We start from the raw sequence: 22,853 nt of genomic DNA, 5'->3' as shown, positions 1-22,853 counted from the left end.
AATATTCTATATTTATCATTGAACAATACAAATTAAAATATTACTGTTTTGCAGATTGTATTGTGTATAAATAATTGTTTCGAGACTGTTTGTGTATTAGAAGCCTGCTTGATTGTTTAGCATACTAGACAATAAATTGGATTCAATAATAATCATCCAAATGGCTATTCCTTTTAAATATCCTGCACTCAAAAAGGCAAAATCAAACGAATGCTGTCATAGGTAAGCGTATGGGGCACTATTTGCTTTGCAAATCAAACAACGCATCTCAGACAAAAATACTTTTGTGATAGGAAGTGATCAGAAATACTAAGTGTGAAGTAACCTTGTTTCTATGAAGTTAAATATTCCAAACAAAGATATCACTCTGGGTTAAGTTATTTTTTTTTACTTACGTATTGATCTATGTAATTTTCACCACTACTTGCAATCATCACATCTAAGGTTTCTTTGTTCACTCCCATCTGAAGTGCATCGCTGATTAAATCACAAGTCAAGCTATCTTCATCTTTTTCCTAAAGTTAAAAAAAGGTTAAAATCATGAGAATATCATGAATAATAAACATAAATTTTATGGTTCAAGAGATCTTCTACTACAATACCTCTTTTCATGGAAGTCACATTTATGTCAACATTTCCAAAGTAACTTTAAAAAGCTTTTCCAGTAGAAAACTGACAAATATATCTAGCCTTTAACTACGGTCTGAAATGCATCTTTTTAACATTTATTTACGAGGGTATGCAACTCAGTTCCGTTCAAACATATTCTCCAAGATGCGCGAACAAATGTTTGAATGGTGTTGCATACCCTCATAAAAGTTAAAAAGATGCATTTCAAACCTTGTATTTACGTTCTATCACATCCACTTTTATTTTTTGAAATTAAGAAACGTAAAATGCAAAAACACTGTCATGAAAACAACATTAATTGAAGTCTTTTTTGTAGGAAAGATGATGCTTTTTCAACGGTGACGAAATACACAGTTGAGCAATCAAAAAATAGTCCCACTTTGCATATTTTTAACCCTTAGGCTGCTACGCACAACAATAGTCGTTTTGAAAAGTCGGGCCGTCAGTGCTACGCACGACTATAGTCGTTTCTCGGTCTGTAGGCTTTGATCGGTAGCCAGGAAGTGTGAAGTCGTGTTGTTGCTATACCAAACCCGAACGCGTATAGTAGAAGGCTTCTGATTGGTTGTTTTGTCATTACTTTCGATATTCACGGCAGTGTACCCTAGTAATAACCAAAGGTCACTCGGAACTTCTCGGCCGATACGGTCATCTACGTTGGAAGGAACTGGAATCGGGGCGAGGTGTTCCGAATGAACCAAAGGTGTGCGAGAGAATTTCAAATCGAAAAAAAAATCATAAAAATGGCGGACGTGTAGATTGAAGCGATGAATATGATGGTGAACATTTATTCTCCATCGTCACCTACGATGATAATAAAGGTTTTAAAGGGTTTTGCATGGTTGATGTGGAAATACTTCGGTGTTACATAATATGTAACGTTCCAGTAAACGGCTTTGTGCTCTACGCAAACAGGAAAATATCGGCGGACCGAGGCGCACATGTCGTCTGCAGGTGAGGCCGAATTGAACATTGACATTGATACGTTTTGAGCCGATTTATTTCTTCAAACTTTTTATCGGTGATTTAATCATAAACTAGACCGTAGCTAAGATATATCTATATGCCGACTGTGACAGTAAATTTATTGAATGGCGACCTGAAACCTGTAGCAAATCACATGCAATTCTTGACGAAATACCTGACCTTTTTACCTGAGAATCTCCGTGTAAATATACAGCGTCTTATGTCAAAAATGAAGTTTATAATCTCTGTTATCATTTGCCAATCACATTTGCGGACGAAAATAATTTTAAAATGATCTTCCTCTTGCTTAAATCCGATTAATTAAAAGTTTCACATTTTCTTACCTTTATTACCACCTGTACAGGTAATTACTGAAGCAACTTTAGAATTGAAAACGTTAATATAAACTAGAGACAACAACGAACAATTTTCATATAACTTTTTTTCACATATAACAAATATTTTCCAAGTTATGCACATTTAAAAAATCAAGTAAATTAATTTAAATTTCAATAATTAATTCAGCAGTGGTGTCCGTTTACATAGAAATCAATATAGCAGCCTAAGGGTTAATCATGTAATTTATATTACCAGCATGTTGAACAAGCATTTATTATCTTTAAAATTGGCAGTCGATCTTAATTTGAAACAAAAATACTCTGTAAAATATTTTAGTTGCAAAACATCAGAAATTTATTCTGTGTTCGCGGAGATAGCTGACTGCTAAACAACAGTTGTGCAGCGGCTACGCTCATCAGGCCACAAAGCGGTTGGACTTTCAACGAGATAGGTTAACGGAAATTGAAAGTGCAACCGTGAAATATGGAGTTTTCTAAGAAACCATATGACGATAGGACTAGCTCATGGTTTGAGCATACGGCATGTGTAACTGTCGCTTAGAGTACTGGCCGTCGAGCCGGGACGATTTGACCTGCTTCGCCACTTGCAACGGATGCTAGTGTAGAGGACAGCAAAATATTCTGTTCTATTGAAAAGGACCTGTTATAGGATCTAATAGCAGACACGCTTCGGTGGCCCGACATAAACATGATGTGCCTTGATTCAAAACCACAGTCATTCCATAATCTAGGGACACGTCCGTGACGTCGCTGTCAGAGCACAGGGGTTTGTTACAAATGTCTGTGGCTGGAGTTAGCACACCACGGATTATCGACGCTTAATAAGCGGACTTAAATTTCTTTAAACACAGTGAATTCTTGTTGATTATATCGATGTTTTTGAACTGTTGGTAAATAATCTTTTTCAGGTTATTTTTGCTTGTTTTTGCGTGTACTTGCTTTTATTGAATCATAACAACATTTTGAGTTGGTACTGTTATCTAGAAGCACTGCAACACATGTAAATATATATCATTGGCAGGTGAGACAAAACTGACTTAAATGATATGTTTACACTTTATCATAATAATGCCTACCTTTGTGAAGGCTTGATTTCCTTCCTTGCCTCCTCGACCGACGGTTAGTGTCCTTACAGATCGTATACCTAGATACCTTGGATTATACCTGTAGCAAACAACAAAATCCTGTTGACAAGTCTCAATAATGTAGACACAGCCTGAGTCAATATCCTTCAGACTTTCTAATGATCTTGTTATTCTCATTTTTTCTCCAGTCTACCGACCCCATTATCCACGTCTGCTACGGATATAGTAAGGGATACTGTATTTTCAATTATTCTGCTGAATGCTTCTAATACTCATTATTAACTTCCATATACATATCATATTGGAAAGGTTAATACATATCTGTATAATGTACTACATGTTTAAATATATTTTTACAATGAACCATTAGGAGAGAACATTTCAAAGTTAGCTCTACAGTACTTTCGCATATTCTCCCAATCAGATCTGATGATCGCTAGCCAAAACATGTAAACCTCAAATGAACTGCAGAATCTAGACATTGTTGCTTTCCTATTATTATCACTAAAAGTAACCAAATCTTCCCCATTGAAAGCCAGGAAAGTCTTGCACAAAGTTATACAACAGTTTATTGATACAAGTTTTAGTAGTAAAGGTTTAAGTTGTATGGTAGGTTTTCCATGTTCTAATTAACTTTAACTTGCAATAACACATGTCTTAGCAAAACCTTTCAGAAAAGGATGGTAGACATAGCATTTTAGTCAAGTCATTCCATGATACCTTACAAAATTAAAACAAATCATTCCATAGATATTCAAATTAAAGCTTATCATAGTGGCAAATGGCAGCGGTTCAAATATCTGTTTTCCACAACCATCCCATCCCCTACTCTATAAGTTTTTAAGGCATCCTGAGGTAGAGTAGTTATGTTTTAGTTTATGGAATAGTTCTGGTGAATCAATCAATATTACCAGGTGGTACCTGCAGTTGCGTGTTCAATATTCAAACACAATATTTGACACATTTATGAGACTAATTTTATAAACATTTCTTCTATTTATATGATGTTAAACACTTATAAGTATTTCTTTTTTAATTTTCTCGTATCCCCCCATCTATATCGTACAATGCTTTGAAGGTATTGATAAACATTGGTTTTAAAGACAATCTAGATGCCGGTACATACGTTCCAGTACTGATGGTAGATATCAGCTGTCGGGGCTGGGGTAGCTTTCTGCGTACATTATCTTCGTCGGAATCTGCTAGAATATCCTTGACCAGTAAACTGACTGCTTCAACGTTGTTGTTTTTCAGGGCGTAGTGAAGTGATGTCCAACTGTCAGCCAAAGATTTCGCAGCACCTACCTAAAATATACATACATTAAAATCACCACGTGTAATACAGACAATGTAAACAAGATGCTATTGTAATAGGTTAATAGATAATCATGATCCATATAAAAAAAAAATACATTCAAGTCTAAGAGCTACTCGAAGCAAAACTTTTCTCTAACTTCAAAAGAGTTTTTAACGTTGTAGATTTTGAACAAAACTGTTCCAAATACTAGATATAATCAAAAGAAGTAGAGTAAGGGTTCCTCTGCCCTTCCCCACCCACACCTGTTTAATTATTTTTCTCACTTTCTCATTAGTCTAACAACCCTTTCTCACTTCACCATCCATATATCAATAAAAGTGCCTCCCTACCCAATTTCTTTATAACCAGAAACAAAGGGTTGAGCATTCTTAAAGGAAGTTAATATTGTGCATACAGTGAATTTATTTTCCCAAATATGCCATGATAACCTAGTACATAAAACCCCTGCTTACTGAGTTAATGTGTTGGCCATCCTCCAACAGCTGTTTGAGGAGAGCAATATCATTCTGGAAGATGGCACGGAACACCAACTTGGCATGGGCATTCTTGGAGATGAATGGAACATGATCTCTGTAAAAAAAAATAAAGTCATCTAGAATAACAAGGAAAAACACAAAAACTTATTCTGACACAAGATCATACCTGTTAGTTCCAACAACTTATCCCAAAAGATTTGCCTACTCGAAATGAATAACATGCATTGTTAAATTCAAATGCTTCTCAATTCTTATTCATAATGCAAAGAGAACTAATTCAGACTATTCCAGATGGGAGTATTTTGTAAAGTGGGGATAGGGTGCTAGGCACTTATAACCCATACTATAAGTGTGATAAGGTGCGAAATCAATTTGTTAACATTTGCATAGAGCATTCCACCCACACCTCTAGATATAATTATTTTGGAATAGCAGTTTTGAACATTACAGGAAAGCATTCAGTTCTCAATTTCAGCAACTTTATAAAATCTACTTTTATCTTTTCATCATTCCACGACAATACATACTTTGTCTGGAATAAAGGATCTTTCTCAACAATTCTGACTTTGGGATTTGGTTTAAGCTTTCTGTCTGGTCCACGTTTCTTTTCCTTCTCTGGTTTCTTCTCTTTCTTTTGTTTTTTTACTTTCTCTACAAATAGCAGTTAAAAAGTATTTCTTCAAAACCGATCAAAAGTCAACAGAAAAATTACCAATGGGAGGTGTACAATTCCACTTGTCTGATGCCTAGGGCAATAAGATTTTATGTTCACACAAGCGAAAATTTTCAATTATGAAAAAAAATGTAGAACTAATAGAATGTTTCAAAATCTGCTTGTGGGCTAGTACTGTTAAGATGAAATTGTACACCCATGATGTGACTTAAAGATGAATTACAACATAATATTAATATTCATATACATGTACAGTTTGCATCCAATGGTACCAATATTTATGCATGTTTTTAATTTCAAGTTTTATTGATATATTTACAATTACTCTGCATCTTTCCATTGTAATGCATTGCAAAGGCAAATGTTGTTATATGACTATATAATTTTCTGTTCAAAGAACTGTTCCAAGTAACTAAATAAAGCATAACTTCTCTATCAAAATGTAAATATAAATAATGAATATTTTAGCAAACATTGTTATGGTCCTATAGCACACATTGCTATTGCTGACAAACATACATAAAGCCTGGCTTTATTAAGTGTCATCCATAGCAATGTGTGTTATAGGACCATAATTAAACATTCATTGCTTAATTGAAAGTTGAAATCAGACAAAAATATTCAACTAAACACATGAAATTCTAGAGATAATCATATTTATCAGCTTTAATAAAATAAAATATCAGATTCAAATAATAAATGTCATAAAAAATTACCTTTTTCAGTCTTCTTTCCCTTTGATTTAGTGTTTGATTTCTTTGAACCTGAGTCTAAAGTGAAAACAGCAGTATTAAATGTAAATAAGAAAATCACCAAACCACAAAATCAGAAAGTTTAATAAATACCAAACAAGGCATTTTTTAAAATTTGCATCCCATCAGTTAGAAAAAAATATTGTTGTATTTTGATGACCTTTGGTCAACCAATTCAACAAATAAATCCCTCAGGGCAATTAAAGATCCCTTCTAAAATTACCACAAAAGGCTGATACCTATAGCATTTAAAACCTTCATCCTCATTTCATCTGAACATAACTTGGAGTACATGACTTCTACTATGGCCTAGCAGTTCTTAAGGTGAACCAGCATTTTTTTTTTGACGATGACGCCGCCGACATACAAGAATGGTCCTGCAATGTGTTACCTTTAAGAGCAACTGTAATGCTTTTCCTGGACTTGGGTGTTGCCTTTGGCTTGTCACTCTTCGAGTACTTGGGTTTCTTTGCAGATGGTTCATCATCTTCCCAGTCTTCAAAAAATAATATAATAGATAATATAGATATAGTTTTCAGGTATTCAAATCAAAAAAGCTTCAATGATATTATACCTTCTTCCTTATTTAGGCAAATAACATTTAACTTAACAAAACTACGAAAATATATGTAGTGAATCACATTTACTAAAATTCAAAAAGGAATAAAACCCACTTATAAAGTTTCTGAAGTTTGAGTTTGTTCCATAATAAGAGGATGATCATTTAACAATGCAACGTATAAGACATTGATTTTTATATACCTCAGGGGTGTAAATTTCCACTAGCTGATACCAGGGGCTGGTAGATTTCATGTCAGAGCTTGTTAAACTTTTCAGTATTTACGTTGAAAATATTTCAATATTTACTTTGAAAATATTTCAATATTTACTTTGAAAATATTTTAATATTTACTTTGAAAATATTGCTTGGGCTAGCAGATAACCATTTTTTTTAAACAAAACATTTTCAGATGATCAAAGCAATATCTAGAGTGATATACCTTCTTCCTCACTGTCATCTTCAGCAAAATCCTCTTCTCCAACAGTTTCCTCAACTAGCATATCATCCTCCTCAATAGGTTCTCCCTTTTCCTTCTTAAGGGCTCTAAGAAGGATGTTCTCAATGCGTGTCTTCTCCGAGTGTGGAAGTCGGTAGGTCTCCCTTGCAATTCTTTCCATTTTGACATTTGTCAAAACACACTCAATTTCTGTTGCATCCAGAAAGTCAAACTTGTATATGCTAGGAGGTTCATTCAGATCCAGCCACTGAATCTTGAAATGCTTGGTAGTTTTATACACATTTTGCTGTGTACGACACATATAAAAGCTTCCTGAAATAGAGAATAATTATTTGAAAAGAAGAACTCAAACATTTCAAATTAAATACATATATAATACTAGCAGTGTTCTCCCAGAACTTTTTGATGCGTTATGGTATCTATTTTTTTTACCCTTCCATCACAGCGCGGCGCTGTCAACTATTTCTACGTCGCAGCCCATCTATCATGCACAGCGCCACTTTCAGAAAGAAAACTCAAAACAAGAGTAATATTTTATGTAGTTCATTTTAAGTATATAGCACTACTTAATAATCTTGACATTGCATTATATTACTGCTCCTTTTCTTGCCCTTTTTTTATCATTCTTTTTTTTAAGAACTACAAACAAAATAGTCTGACTCAAGAAAATGGATAATTTTAGCAAATACTTCAGCATTTTTTCTCAAGAATATCATCATAGAAATAAATAAATATATGCCAGCTGAGAATAATTAAATTATACTATTAATAACATTTCAACCAAAGGTATTTATTTTGACAAATCATAAATTAATTTTTAAATCAATGATTTATTTTCATAATTTGATTTCAAAAAATCCCTTCGTTATGAAATTAACAGGGCCTAGATACCCGTTATCACTCGGTAAACAATGCTGTTCTCAATACAATCTAAAGTAGTGATATAGTTATCAAAATGAATCATTGTAATTATCCAGTAAAAATAATATTTTATTGTTACTGTCAAACTGGGAAAACCATGTGCTATTTATAATTTTAGTGCCAAAATGTTTAACACTACTTATCCGTGTTTCAAATGCCATTTCATCTTGGATTATGTAAGATTATTCAGGTTATCAAAACAACACGGCTGTCACGTGCAGTCTGCTCAGGATTAATCTTGATGTAGCAAAAATTATTTCACGTTCTCTTAAAGTTGTATCAACAGTAATTTGTTGATAAAGGCTTCTCACATAGCTAATTCATTTCAAGCATTAAAATTTGATAGCCAAATTCAATGCAGCAAAGGAAGGTCAGCAGACGTTTGGCATTTTACTGAATACAAAGCTACTGTCTGTACTCCTGTGTTTGTATTTCTTACTTTGGTGTAATTGCCAGTCACCCATGAAAATCAAAACGTAGGTTGAAGCCTTGATAATTAGCAAACATCATTAATCCTAATTAGGCAAATTACACACTGGTAATGGTAGTCTATTGTTCACGTTTCACACCTATACGTAGTTCACATCCCCACAGGTAAATCCTCCCGAAGGGCAGAGTTCGTTGATCAGGGTGTCGATCGTAGGGAACAATAAAAAGCTAGTCTAATGAGGGTAAGTCAAATTGGAAAGGGGAAAATAGGAAATCAGTTTGTGAGAACTTGATGTTCCAGTCAAATATACCTCCATGAGTAACAGTCAAATGAATGCGTAACGTTAAATGGTGATGCGTAGCGGCTCAAAATTCATGTGTAACGGTGCCATTGCGCTAAAACAACAAGAGCCTTGTCATGTGCCTGATTCCGAACTTTCATGATTTTAGTAACAGTGACCTTGACCTTGAAATTAGAAACTTTCTAAATCCCTTTTTAAGATCTACATACCATAGTGTATCGCAATGTTAAATTTTAGAAAGATTAGTCTTTTGTTTGGATTTGAAATAATCTCTGAAAAGTAAAGTGTAGATGGACAGAGGGACAACATGATTTCAATCTCTGATGCAGGTCCCTAATAATTCTTAACATTTCTTTTTGGATATCATAAACATTAAATGATAATTTCGATTACAGGGGCATTGTAGTAAGGTTTAAGAAGAGGAGTTAGTCCTCAACTTTATGAAAACTAGGGCTGCAAGGTTTAGAAATGAACTACAAGTTCCAATTAAACTATATCCCTTTTTATGATGTGTTTAGCATTTGATGTCCTGTCCTAATCACAGCTTTTATCAGTGTCCACAGAGGATGAGGTCACTATAAGAGCCAACTTATAGAGTCATCTCCCTGAAATATTGTTAATTTTAAGAACTTCCTTCCCAACATGTTTTGTCCTTGTATTGTTTAACAACCAATCAAAACGTTCAGGACTGTCATAAACTAGACATAATATGAATGTATAATTGAATAAATCTCTTAAAACAAATGCAACTCAAAAGTCATGCAATGTAAATGAAGATGTAAAATAACGTTGTCATAAATCATTCTGAAATGAGTTTCTTGCAGCTGGTTTCCAACTGGGAAACTCCATCCTTGTACTTCATACTGATGATGTAAACATTGTGTCCATGTGAATCACTTTCAGAAGACTCCTTCTGGAAGATGGCTACCAAGAATGATGGGTCGCATAGTTCAGAGGGATTTTGGGTGATGTATGAATGCGAGTGTATGCATTGTGCTGGTCTGTTCAAAAACAGACAGGAGTTACATATTAAATGGAAAATCAATAAATACTGATCTACAATTTAGACAGCTATGGGGTACCTGCAATTGCTATCTGCCAAAGATTACTCATAACTGAACTGCAGCAAGTTATAGATTAACCAATCCAACCCCTTTCAGAACAGTTTTGATCTTGTTAAGTACTGGGTCTTCCTTCTCTCGTTTTCAAGAGAATACCTGAAGACTTACCAGTATCAAATCTTTTACAAACATGTTTTGCATGGATAAAAATTCAATGCTCAATCAATACCTTCATCACCCCTGACAGCCAGGAACACGCCTTTCTTGTACTGCAGTACAACAGCTTCCTCTTTATTTCCTTTTGGTGTTTTGGGGGCAGAAGCAGGCAGTTCCTCAGTGGCTGGTGACTGGAATCTGTTGACAGGCACCCTCTGCCTCTTAAGAGGGGTGCGTGGCTCCATATTATAGACTTTCTTTTTCTATAAGAATACATCAAATCAAATCAACGTGCTTCATTTATTACACGATTTTCTGTCTTTTATTAGAAACAGCTAAAAAAGTCAAAACTGAATGAGTTATAGTACAGCTAAAATAATTAAAACTGAAACTTCATGGACCAACACAAAATGGAACATAAGGATTTGTCATCAGAAAAATACCTTAGAAGCCGACATGTTCCCAGAGGTGCCTGGGTTTGGAGAATCCGTCACTTCCTGGACGTTTCCTTCAGATTTATCCATCTGTAAAAATATGAATTCAATATTGAAAATGATCACATACAAAATGTGCAGAATGAAAAAACAGAAATATTCAAAGAGACTGTTCAGACAGCAGGGAGAAAAAAACCCCGATAGTTTTACCTATATTACCTGCCTCGATGAATTTTATCAAAATATTCAATCTTCTCCAAATATTCTTGTTACTAAAGGACAGACAACAGTAGCCTACTTCTACTGGTATTAAAAAAAGTCTTTAGCATAACTCAATTGTGACAACAAAATCACATGGACTATAATATGATCTGCGAATAATATCTCCTGAAAAATTCGCAGCAAAATGCACAAAACTGTATCCAACAAATTAGTAATAATTTCTCCAATGACAGTTTATCCCCATCCCCTATAGTAGCCTTATACAAAACCAAACTTTTTTCATTGTTAAGGTAGGACAGGCTTATTGATTCACTAATTCAAAGCTTCTGCTTGGGATCTTACTTTGGAACCCTGATTTACTATTCTTACACTCTTCAAAATTAGCTGAATAGTAATTCTTCCTATTGGAGTTTGTAGGAAGCAGCTAGTATTTTACCAGAGTGATATCTGTATTAGAGAGTGGAGGTTTTATAAGCTATAGTAATATCGTTTAAATTGTAGGAAGTCCAAAACAAGCATTAACACTGCCAGATTTTGAGCATGTGCAAGATTTGGGGGAAATACAACGTTACAGGCAACACATGGGTAGATACATTCAATGCTTTGTCATCAGGACATCTAAACAACGTAATCCCATTTCCTTGAACTACTCACTCCACCAGAAATCACTACAGGCAGTCCCAGTTAGCAAGTACCTGGGAGTAACTTTATCCCATGACCTGTCCTGGGGCCCCCATGTTAGCAGCATTTGTGCCAAGGCACACAGATCTCTGGGATTCTTGTGTGCAACATGTCTGGATGCACCAGGCGGGTCAAAGCCCTCACTTACTCTGATTAGACCTCAACTTGAATACTTATGCTCTGCCTGGGACCCATACCAAGCAGACCATATCAATCAACTCGAGGCTGTCCAGAGAAGAGCGGCCAGATACGTCTATAATGACTTTCACTCGAGAACTCCAGGTTATGTCACGGCAATGGTTGACTCCATCAAGTGGGACCCCCTGCAGAGTCAACGAAGGAAGGCCAGGCTGGTCAACTTCTATAAGATCACTCACGATCTCAAAGCTATACCAGCCAACCAGTACTTAACCAAGGCCGACTCCAGGACTCAGGGGAACTGCCGCTATCATCCAATTCAGGCTTCCAAAGACTTTTTCAAGTTCTCTTACATGCCAAAGACCATAGGGGACTGGAACAGCTTACCCTCTTCTCTTGCTGATGCAGACAGCCTTGAACAATTATCACCCCCTCCCCAAGTTTCTCACGGCTCAACTCTATACATACAGTACACCGTCAAACACATCTTCGCTTCATCTGTCCCACTAACATAGGCTGGTCTATGTATGTATGCACACCTGCCGCCCCCGAGTTGCCTGGGGGACGAAGTCTAACATTTCCTGTATGGAATTGTGTGATCGTGTTGCACTACTTTACATTCATTTATCACGGTCATGCCTTGAGACACGAGGAACACACGCACACACCCTCCTATACGTTTGCTTATTTCATTCAATTATAAATATAAGGTTTCTTTTTTCTGCACATGCACCCACTAAGTCCAGAGACAATAATCGCTCCAATCTTGGAGATTAGTCTCTCATAGGAAGAAGATTTGCAGTTTTGAAATAGTTATCGCACCAGATCCATTTCATTACAATGATATTTAAATAAATTATACATTTCTTTTGATGTAGCTTTAAAAGTATCTATTTTCTTCAAGAATCCTTATTTCCTTATGCAAGATTACTTGCCAACTTGGGAAAAACATTAAATTTGATGTAAGCCATGGGAGATAACTCTCTTGCTGTTCATCGTTTTTCCCTTTATATCGTTCTTAACCTTTTCCTTCAGCTTAAAGCTTTATGGACCTAAATGTCGTTTACTGTCATTGCAACGATGAGAAAATGAGACACGTTTTGACGGTTACATGAACGCATTGGGATATTGTTTGTCTTGATGACATGCAAATGGATTTTTGTATCCTCCACCTTAATTTCGTTTTAAAAAACAGCTATCGCAGTCTATGACATAGCTAAACTCACAAGTAACTTGATGAAAAGCATTACAACAGAAACGCTACACCATCATCACTTGATTTGTCCACATTGCACCATGTAAACATTCTGCACATGCAGCGAAAACAAGGAAACGGGGAGGGGGGGTGCAATGTTGACGGTGATTAATTTCAAACAATAATTCAGTTCTGCTACCACTTCGTCTATTATTTATGATGATTAAAACAAATGTAGAGACATAATTGCGTGAAAATAGTCATACGGCTACATCTACTGTTGTTTCATGACAAAACAGGTCGTTATGGCACTTAATCATGATTTGGCGATACCCACGCGACTTCTAAGAGCAAGGGACATGTGCCGCGTTCCGATATAAAACAGACTATACATACACAGTTACCTTTCGTTTATAGATTGCAGATAATAAATACAGGATACAATTTCCACAATGCGCAAAAATGTGAAACAAATAATGATTTTCAGCCTACGAAGAGGTACCGGCTTCTCACACACATGGTCGCCATCTTCGCAGCTGATCTGTCAACCTCCCTCGCGTAGTAATGGTAATTAATACGATGTTAATTTTCAAACCGCATAACGATTGGTTTAATACATATAACTGAGGTATTTTGATTCATATATAAGAAATTTTCAAAACCATCAACCTAAGGAAATGATGACCGTATCAGTGAACGTATAAAAGCCTATTTTCACTAACGTTTTGTCAGAAAAGTAAATACAACAGCCCAAACACTCTGTCACGTGACACATACTGTGGCCCCTGGGGAAAATACAGGAGGATCCGGTTAGGGCACGGAGGTTAGGGCAATGATATCTGATTGTGTAGCATTTTTTCGGACTATCATTTATCAGAAAGACGAGAACAAAACCCGATTGAAATACCTCCTAAATTCTACCAATCCATATATATATTACATACTTTTCTACATAATAATTAAGGAAGTAACACATTTTAATTGGTTTTATTATAATTTATGCATAACCTTTCAGTTTGAGACAATGGATAACGAATACGTTAAAAAAATAACTCACGAATATGCATTGTTAAATAAATCCGTTTCTAAGATATTTAGAACATAGGTATGCTATGTTTATCACATATGATCACATGGATTTATACAGCTTTTCAGAAAAAGTAGGGCTCAACTTATATTCGCGCCAAAGGCTGTGGAGATATAAATACCAGCTGTCCTCCCTCGGATTCTGAAAAAAGGGTTCTTAAAGGTGCATTCAAAGACTTTTAAATAATGCATACCCAACATGCTTGTAAAATCTACTGTTTTTAATATTCAACACCGTCGTATATCTATATATGACCAGATGTAAACCTTTAAAAGTCGTACATTAACCTTTAACTTCCTCTGTTCTCACTCTCTATCCATAGCTATATATGTTATACTACACAGAGACCAGAATAGCTGAAAATATTTTCCTGTGCTTAAAACACAACCCAAACATCGTCATGATCTCTAATATGAAGTGTAATTGTCTCAATCGAAATGGAAGTACAATAAAATCAGAAAGGTTGTCACATTTCGTAAGCTTGTTTACGAGTCAGTCTCCTGAAGATCTGGGAATCTTGAAAGTAAGAGAGGGAGCAAATTTCTGGGGGGGGGGGGGGGGGGGGGGTACTATTTAATCACTCATATGTAAATATGGGTACAAAATATATTATAATAATTTATGAATGGCTAAAATTAACGGACATGTTTGTTTGCTTTGCGTCATCGTAATCTTGAGCGCAGATATTGAGGCTGGTGTCCATGCATATATGGTTGAATCGCTTAAACAAGTACGTGTTATTTCATTAAAATGTCATAATTTGGCCACGTTAGCATGGCACTCGGCCTGTTCACACTGTTCTGGTAACAGACTAACCAGAGTAGCCTGGATACAAGGAAATATGCTGGCGCCAAGTCATCGTCGATATATCTATGATATTCCTTTCATCTCGGAAACCGAACTTTATGACACAAATTCGAAAGGACCTACTTAAGACCCATGGATGTAGAATCCTAGCATATGCTAGATCAGACCTTCCGGTAAGACACCGAGAAGATTGAGGACTTATCGAGTCCATTGTAATTGAGTACTATACTGTGCTGGGTGGGCAATTATTGGAGCATACAAACCTCCCTCCATGAGTGACAATACTCTCATGGACAGAGCAGCGGGGGGTCTTGATAAGATGACAACAAAATATGATTACATACCATAAGGATCGATTTTAGGACCACTTTTATTTGTAATTTATATAACTGACATGCCTTATCCCAGAACGAATACATTCCTTTTCGCGGATGATACGAAAGCATTTGGGTCAATCAATGATGAACAAGATTGTAAGATTTTACAAAAGGATATATTTTCACTCCAAATGTTGTCAGAGGCTTGGCATCTTCGTTTTCATCCAGACAAATGCAAAGTGATGCGCATGGGACACTGCAATATTGATAATGCACAAGCTTTGGAATTTGTGTGCTTCGAAAAAAATATCGGTGTCAAAATAGACAAAAAAATGATTAAACATATATCTGAAAAAGTAAATAAAGCTAGTTCCATTATGGGAGTTCTACGAAAAACAATGGAATATATGAACTTGGAGAGTTTTAGGTTGCTATACACATCTTTAGTTAGACCACTCATTGAATACGCGAATCAGGTTTGGTGTCATCATCTCGAAAAATTAACACATTGAAACAATAGAGATTGTTCAACGTCGAGCAACGAAACAGGTACCTGGCCTAGAAGACTTATCCTATAAGGAGCGATTAGAAAAAAACCCCACTAAAAATACCATCACTAGCATATAGAAAAGGTTTGCAAAATATTGTCCGGGAAATATGACCATGAAGTATCCAACATATTTAATATCAGGGAAAGTTCATCTACACGTGGACAGATCCTCGATATCCAGGTGTTACGCTCACTTTCGCTCTTTTCACCCCTGGAATATGTCATAGCAAGATTACAAAGGAGAGACGCCCGACTTCAAAGCCTGTCAATTTTTACCGTTACGTAACCACGAGATTCTTTTGATGTACATCAAAGGATCGAACTAGTCTTCTTGTCTCATCAACAAAGTGGCGCACACTGAGCCTTCAATTTTGCTATGACATATTCCAGGGGTGTAGAGAGCGAAAGTGAGCGTAACCCCTGGATATCGAGGATGACGTGGACACAACTTTAAAATTTACAAATCGCATTTAAGATGAACTATACGAAAATTTTCGTTTACACAGAGAACTGATGATTTATGGAACACTCCTCCGTCAAATGTTACGAATTCAAGCACAGTTTAACAATTTGAATATAAACTAGATGAAAATGGCAAAACCAAGCGCAGAAATACAGTTTTAAAGAAAAAATCGAAACATAAACGTCGCAACTTTTGAAATATATTTCTATTTAAATGCTTTATAATTCATAGCTGATTGTCAAAGGATTGTAAAATCCTAATTTTGTTAGAATAAATCTATGTATCTATGTATGATAACATTTTGTTCTCGGGTAATTTAAATTGACATTTTACATCAATTTTGCAACTTGTTTAGTGAAGGACAGTACGTGTCCCATCACTTGATCGTTTGTTATTTTAACTAACCGCCCTCTGTTACCATGATCTGAATTCCGGATGTGGAATCAGCAATTGACACAACTGTATAGGTCTTTGAGGGCGATGCTCGTAGGCTATCTAAAAGTAAAGCCAATTTTAGAAGTTTTAAAACTTATGACCAAGCAATCTTCAAACTGCTTTCATCTTTGACAATATTGATGACATTTACTTGGCTCTCAAAAATATGATTAAGAAGGTAATTGATGAACACTTATCTACCAAAGAAATATGAAATATTTTTTGTTAAAGTCTCTTATTTCATCAAATATAATTATTGCGCTTGGCTTTTTTGTTACCCTTTTCCAGACCAGAAGTATGGAGATAAGACAGAGCCATTCCTTGTATTGAAAATGATTACACCTCAACATTTAAAGACATTTCAAGATAACATAACCTCGTCATTTTACATGTAAGTAGTCTTAAAATTTTGACAAAAGAAGTATACAAGGTTTTAAATAAAATGGTAACAGATTTTATTTGTGATGTTAGAAAAGACAAATATGTATTAGAGGAAACAAAACACAGGTATGGCAAGATACATTTTCGCCATGAGATCGTCCAGGTGAGAATCAGCATATGTTATGATCAGAGATATGTAGAAAATTATAAAGCGCATTCTGTGGGCTATTGCGTGCCTGAGTTGGTCAGCAATCTAGCTGTGGTATATCTGCTGATTAATTGGCTGCTTTTTAAAATTTCATTTATATTTTCATGTTTCCCGGTATTTGTGTAGACTGCTAGACTGTTGTAATTTTATTCTGTCCTACTTAGGCTGTTATGTGTTTGTAGCTATCCTCCTAGTTCATGTTGTGTTCGCATTTATCCTGTGAATTCTGAATTTTTGCTATCTTGGAACATATATTTATGTATCAAAAGCATTTCTTCTTCTTCCCCTTTTAATCTTTGCGTATAATGTGGTATGCTCTTACTTATACCACATCACTCTTAGTTTGTATTTACGTGTTTGTGTTACTTATACCACAATACTCTTAGTTTATATCTACGTGTTTGTGTTACTTATACCACATCACTCTTAGTTTGTATTTACGTGTTTGTGTTACTTATACCACATCACTCTTAGTTTGTATTTACGTGTTTGTGTTACTTATACCACATCACTCTTAGTTTGTATTTACGTGTTTGTGTTACTTATACCACATCACTCTTAGTTTGTATTTACGTGTTTGTGTTACTTATACCACATCACTCTTAGTTTGTATTTACGTGTTTGTGTTACTTATACCACATCACTCTTAGTTTGTATTTACGTGTTTGTGTTACTTATACCACATCACTCTTAGTTTGTATTTACGTGTTTGTGTTACTTATACCACATCACTCTTAGTTTGTATTTACGTGTTTGTGTTACTTATACCACATCACTCTTAGTTTGTATTTACGTGTTTGTGTTACTTATACCACATCACTCTTAGTTTGTATTTACGTGTTTGTGTTACTTATACCACATCACTCTTAGTTTGTATTTACGTGTTTGTGTTACTTATACCACATCACTCTTAGTTTGTATTTACGTGTTTGTGTTACTTATACCACATCACTCTTAGTTTGTATTTACGTGTTTGTGTTACTTATACCACATCACTCTTAGTTTGTATTTACGTGTTTGTGTTACTTATACCACATCACTCTTAGTTTGTATTTACGTGTTTGTGTTACTTATACCACATCACTCTTAGTTTGTATTTACGTGTTTGTGTTACTTATACCACATCACTCTTAGTTTGTATTTACGTGTTTGTGTTACTTATACCACATCACTCTTAGTTTGTATTTACGTGTTTGTGTTACTTATACCACATCACTCTTAGTTTGTATTTACGTGTTTGTGTTACTTATACCACATCACTCTTAGTTTGTATTTACGTGTTTGTGTTACTTATACCACATCACTCTTAGTTTGTATTTACGTGTTTGTGTTACTTATACCACATCACTCTTAGTTTGTATTTACGTGTTTGTGTTACTTATACCACATCACTCTTAGTTTGTATTTACGTGTTTGTGTTACTTATACCACATCACTCTTAGTTTGTATTTACGTGTTTGTGTTACTTATACCACATCACTCTTAGTTTGTATTTACGTGTTTGTGTTACTTATACCACATCACTCTTAGTTTGTATTTACGTGTTTGTGTTACTTATACCACATCACTCTTAGTTTGTATTTACGTGTTTGTGTTACTTATACCACATCACTCTTAGTTTGTATTTACGTGTTTGTGTTACTTATACCACATCACTCTTAGTTTGTATTTACGTGTTTGTGTTACTTATACCACATCACTCTTAGTTTGTATTTACGTGTTTGTGTTACTTATACCACATCACTCTTAGTTTGTATTTACGTGTTTGTGTTACTTATACCACATCACTCTTAGTTTGTATTTACGTGTTTGTGTTACTTATACCACATCACTCTTAGTTTGTATTTACGTGTTTGTGTTACTTATACCACATCACTCTTAGTTTGTATTTACGTGTTTGTGTTACTTATACCACATCACTCTTAGTTTGTATTTACGTGTTTGTGTTACTTATACCACATCACTCTTAGTTTGTATTTACGTGTTTGTGTTACTTATACCACATCACTCTTAGTTTGTATTTACGTGTTTGTGTTACTTATACCACATCACTCTTAGTTTGTATTTACGTGTTTGTGTTACTTATACCACATCACTCTTAGTTTGTATTTACGTGTTTGTGTTACTTATACCACATCACTCTTAGTTTGTATTTACGTGTTTGTGTTACTTATACCACATCACTCTTAGTTTGTATTTACGTGTTTGTGTTACTTATACCACATCACTCTTAGTTTGTATTTACGTGTTTGTGTTACTTATACCACATCACTCTTAGTTTGTATTTACGTGTTTGTGTTACTTATACCACATCACTCTTAGTTTGTATTTACGTGTTTGTGTTACTTATACCACATCACTCTTAGTTTGTATTTACGTGTTTGTGTTACTTATACCACATCACTCTTAGTTTGTATTTACGTGTTTGTGTTACTTATACCACATCACTCTTAGTTTGTATTTACGTGTTTGTGTTACTTATACCACATCACTCTTAGTTTGTATTTACGTGTTTGTGTTACTTATACCACATCACTCTTAGTTTGTATTTACGTGTTTGTGTTACTTATACCACATCACTCTTAGTTTGTATTTACGTGTTTGTGTTACTTATACCACATCACTCTTAGTTTGTATTTACGTGTTTGTGTTACTTATACCACATCACTCTTAGTTTGTATTTACGTGTTTGTGTTACTTATACCACATCACTCTTAGTTTGTATTTACGTGTTTGTGTTACTTATACCACATCACTCTTAGTTTGTATTTACGTGTTTGTGTTACTTATACCACATCACTCTTAGTTTGTATTTACGTGTTTGTGTTACTTATACCACATCACTCTTAGTTTGTATTTACGTGTTTGTGTTACTTATACCACATCACTCTTAGTTTGTATTTACGTGTTTGTGTTACTTATACCACATCACTCTTAGTTTGTATTTACGTGTTTGTGTTACTTATACCACATCACTCTTAGTTTGTATTTACGTGTTTGTGTTACTTATACCACATCACTCTTAGTTTGTATTTACGTGTTTGTGTTACTTATACCACATCACTCTTAGTTTGTATTTACGTGTTTGTGTTACTTATACCACATCACTCTTAGTTTGTATTTACGTGTTTGTGTTACTTATACCACATCACTCTTAGTTTGTATTTACGTGTTTGTGTTACTTATACCACATCACTCTTAGTTTGTATTTACGTGTTTGTGTTACTTATACCACATCACTCTTAGTTTGTATTTACGTGTTTGTGTTACTTATACCACATCACTCTTAGTTTGTATTTACGTGTTTGTGTTACTTATACCACATCACTCTTAGTTTGTATTTACGTGTTTGTGTTACTTATACCACATCACTCTTAGTTTGTATTTACGTGTTTGTGTTACTTATACCACATCACTCTTAGTTTGTATTTACGTGTTTGTGTTACTTATACCACATCACTCTTAGTTTGTATTTACGTGTTTGTGTTACTTATACCACATCACTCTTAGTTTGTATTTACGTGTTTGTGTTACTTATACCACATCACTCTTAGTTTGTATTTACGTGTTTGTGTTACTTATACCACATCACTCTTAGTTTGTATTTACGTGTTTGTGTTACTTATACCACATCACTCTTAGTTTGTATTTACGTGTTTGTGTTACTTATACCACATCACTCTTAGTTTGTATTTACGTGTTTGTGTTACTTATACCACATCACTCTTAGTTTGTATTTACGTGTTTGTGTTACTTATACCACATCACTCTTAGTTTATATTTACGTGTTTTTGCTTAATAGTTCGGTATTTTTTTCCGTTAATTCGCATGCTGTGTTATTTTGCAACCTATCTATATAATATATAGTTTGTTTTATTTTAAATTTGCATTTGTTTTACTTTGTTGTAAAAATAGTTCTAAAGAACCTATGTTGTATGCTATCTACAAATGAAGATGAATAACGATTCCTGTATCTTGTTTACTGTGGTAGAGGGTGTAGACTAAATTATTCCCAAAAGAGGTAACTTTTTATTTTTGCATCTCCTTTGGTAAAGTTGTCACTTTGGCACCGAGTGGAGTAAGAATAACAGACGAGATCTAGAGATGCTGTATTTGCGATATTATTACCAAGAACATTAAGAGATGTTTCGAGGCAGGGGACCATTGTTACAACAACTGTTATATATGTCAGGAAATTGGTCCAAATTACGCGGTAGGAGTAAGGCATTTGTGACAACGTGAACCAGAGATTTCCCTTCGATGGTTGTGCCAAAAACAGTCATGTCACATTCCTAGTTGTCCATGAAATGGATGAATTAGAAGGCTAACTCACATGTACCAGTATGTGTATACATGGTAGAATTGTACACCGTATGTCATACATTCAATGCTTTTGCAAGGGATTTAAGAGACGAAGGACCAGCAAGAGAGGCAAACTTGATAGTTCTTTATTGTTGTTTTTCATTCTAAACAGAAGTGGAAATCTTCCACAGAACTATCCCCTCAACTTGGTCGTAATACGATCTCTACGCATAAGATGTGTCAAATGTAAATATACATTTCTCAGGTACGTTTGTTCAGCGCTAGAGGAGCGGGAGGCAAAGAGGCATAATCTGTCAACAACCAGAAAAGGTTGAGGACAACATCACAAAGACTAAACCACAATTCTCGAGATGTAAGACGAACATGAGCAGCAATAATAGCCATTGAGCTGGGTAAGGGTTTATCTTGTTTCACTTCTTGGTAATCTAGTCTTTAGAAGGTTCGCAACATATCAACTACTTAATGTACAATGTACCTGATCAGAAACGTTTTTAAACATTAGGGAAGGGTTAATTTAGTCCAATTTCTTTCAACAAATATCTATTCATCACAAAAATCAAACGTATATAGTCGGAAAGTATAAAGTTTATCTTTGAATGCAAAACACAGCTTACGATAATAAATATAATCTATTTATGACGTCATATCTATATCTTTATTTAAATGCCTAATTAGTTTAGTATGATAAGTAGGGCACGTTCATAATTTTACATTTTAGTCCTTAAAAGAATTGAAAACAGTATTTTTCTAAAACTCCATCACTGGTGGCCCATATGCTTTGTCAAATGTCACTAGGAAGTCAGGCCTTTCAGGAGTTTGGAAGATATTGTGGGTAGAATGTGCATAATTATATTACAGAAAAGGCTCGCAAAAGCTTCATTCCGTATAAGGGAATCGGTAAGATTGTAATGTTTTTGTAAATCATTATCTCACATGGTTATATGGTATACTAATGCAAAGTGATGCATTTCGTATTAATTTTTTTGTATTGACATTACAATGATTATCTCCATTGCTGATGTGCTTGTTTTCTTGAGTTTAGAGTTAAAAATGTCATTTTCATTACTTTATTACCAGCGGTATGGACATGTTAAAAATTAGCTTAGAACTTCTAAAAGTCAGTATGATGCAAACTTGAGTTCGACTTACTTCCCCTTCTATAACGTTTCATACATTCTCTCCAGAAGTATAGAAGCTTTTCTCATCCTACCAATATGTCTGAGTTCCAACAGGTTGAACTTAAAGATGCCTATCATAGGCGTTTAGAAAAGTCAAGTCTTTATAATTTTCTGTGGGGATGTTAAGTAGAATGCTAACCTTTTCATAGATAATAACGAAAAACGGAAATTTTAACGAGAGAGATAAATCATTGTGTAACATTGATGTACACTATTATATATTTTTTGCAATAATGCTACTCCTATGCGCATGTAAGAAAAATACTCTGTTGCATTATCGAACAATT

At 34.8% G+C, this 22,853-nt stretch overlaps 1 protein-coding gene across 1 annotated transcript in view; it reads right to left on the bottom strand.

Moving 5' to 3' along the window:
• Positions 1-13,360, bottom strand: part of LOC110456698 (tankyrase-like protein) — a 49,413-nt gene extending 36,053 nt beyond the window's left edge. The window contains exons 1-11 of the mRNA XM_021507583.1: positions 13,222-13,360; positions 10,591-10,671; positions 10,221-10,410; positions 7,261-7,590; positions 6,651-6,755; positions 6,224-6,277; positions 5,362-5,485; positions 4,811-4,928; positions 4,167-4,345; positions 3,032-3,119; positions 396-515 (exon numbers count right to left, since the gene is read on the bottom strand). Of these exons, the coding sequence (XP_021363258.1) occupies positions 396-515; positions 3,032-3,119; positions 4,167-4,345; positions 4,811-4,928; positions 5,362-5,485; positions 6,224-6,277; positions 6,651-6,755; positions 7,261-7,590; positions 10,221-10,410; positions 10,591-10,671 (1,389 nt within the window). The 5' untranslated portion in view covers positions 13,222-13,360. The remainder of the gene's footprint in view (positions 1-395; positions 516-3,031; positions 3,120-4,166; positions 4,346-4,810; positions 4,929-5,361; positions 5,486-6,223; positions 6,278-6,650; positions 6,756-7,260; positions 7,591-10,220; positions 10,411-10,590; positions 10,672-13,221) is intronic.
• Between the last annotated feature and the right edge of the window lie 9,493 nt (positions 13,361-22,853).

This window comes from Mizuhopecten yessoensis, unplaced genomic scaffold (assembly GCF_002113885.1).
Source record: "Mizuhopecten yessoensis strain PY_sf001 unplaced genomic scaffold, ASM211388v2 scaffold8833, whole genome shotgun sequence".
Lineage (NCBI taxonomy): Eukaryota > Metazoa > Mollusca > Bivalvia > Pectinida > Pectinidae > Mizuhopecten > Mizuhopecten yessoensis.
Note: the sequence above shows the minus strand (reverse complement) of the source record. Positions and strands in the feature narration are given on the sequence as shown.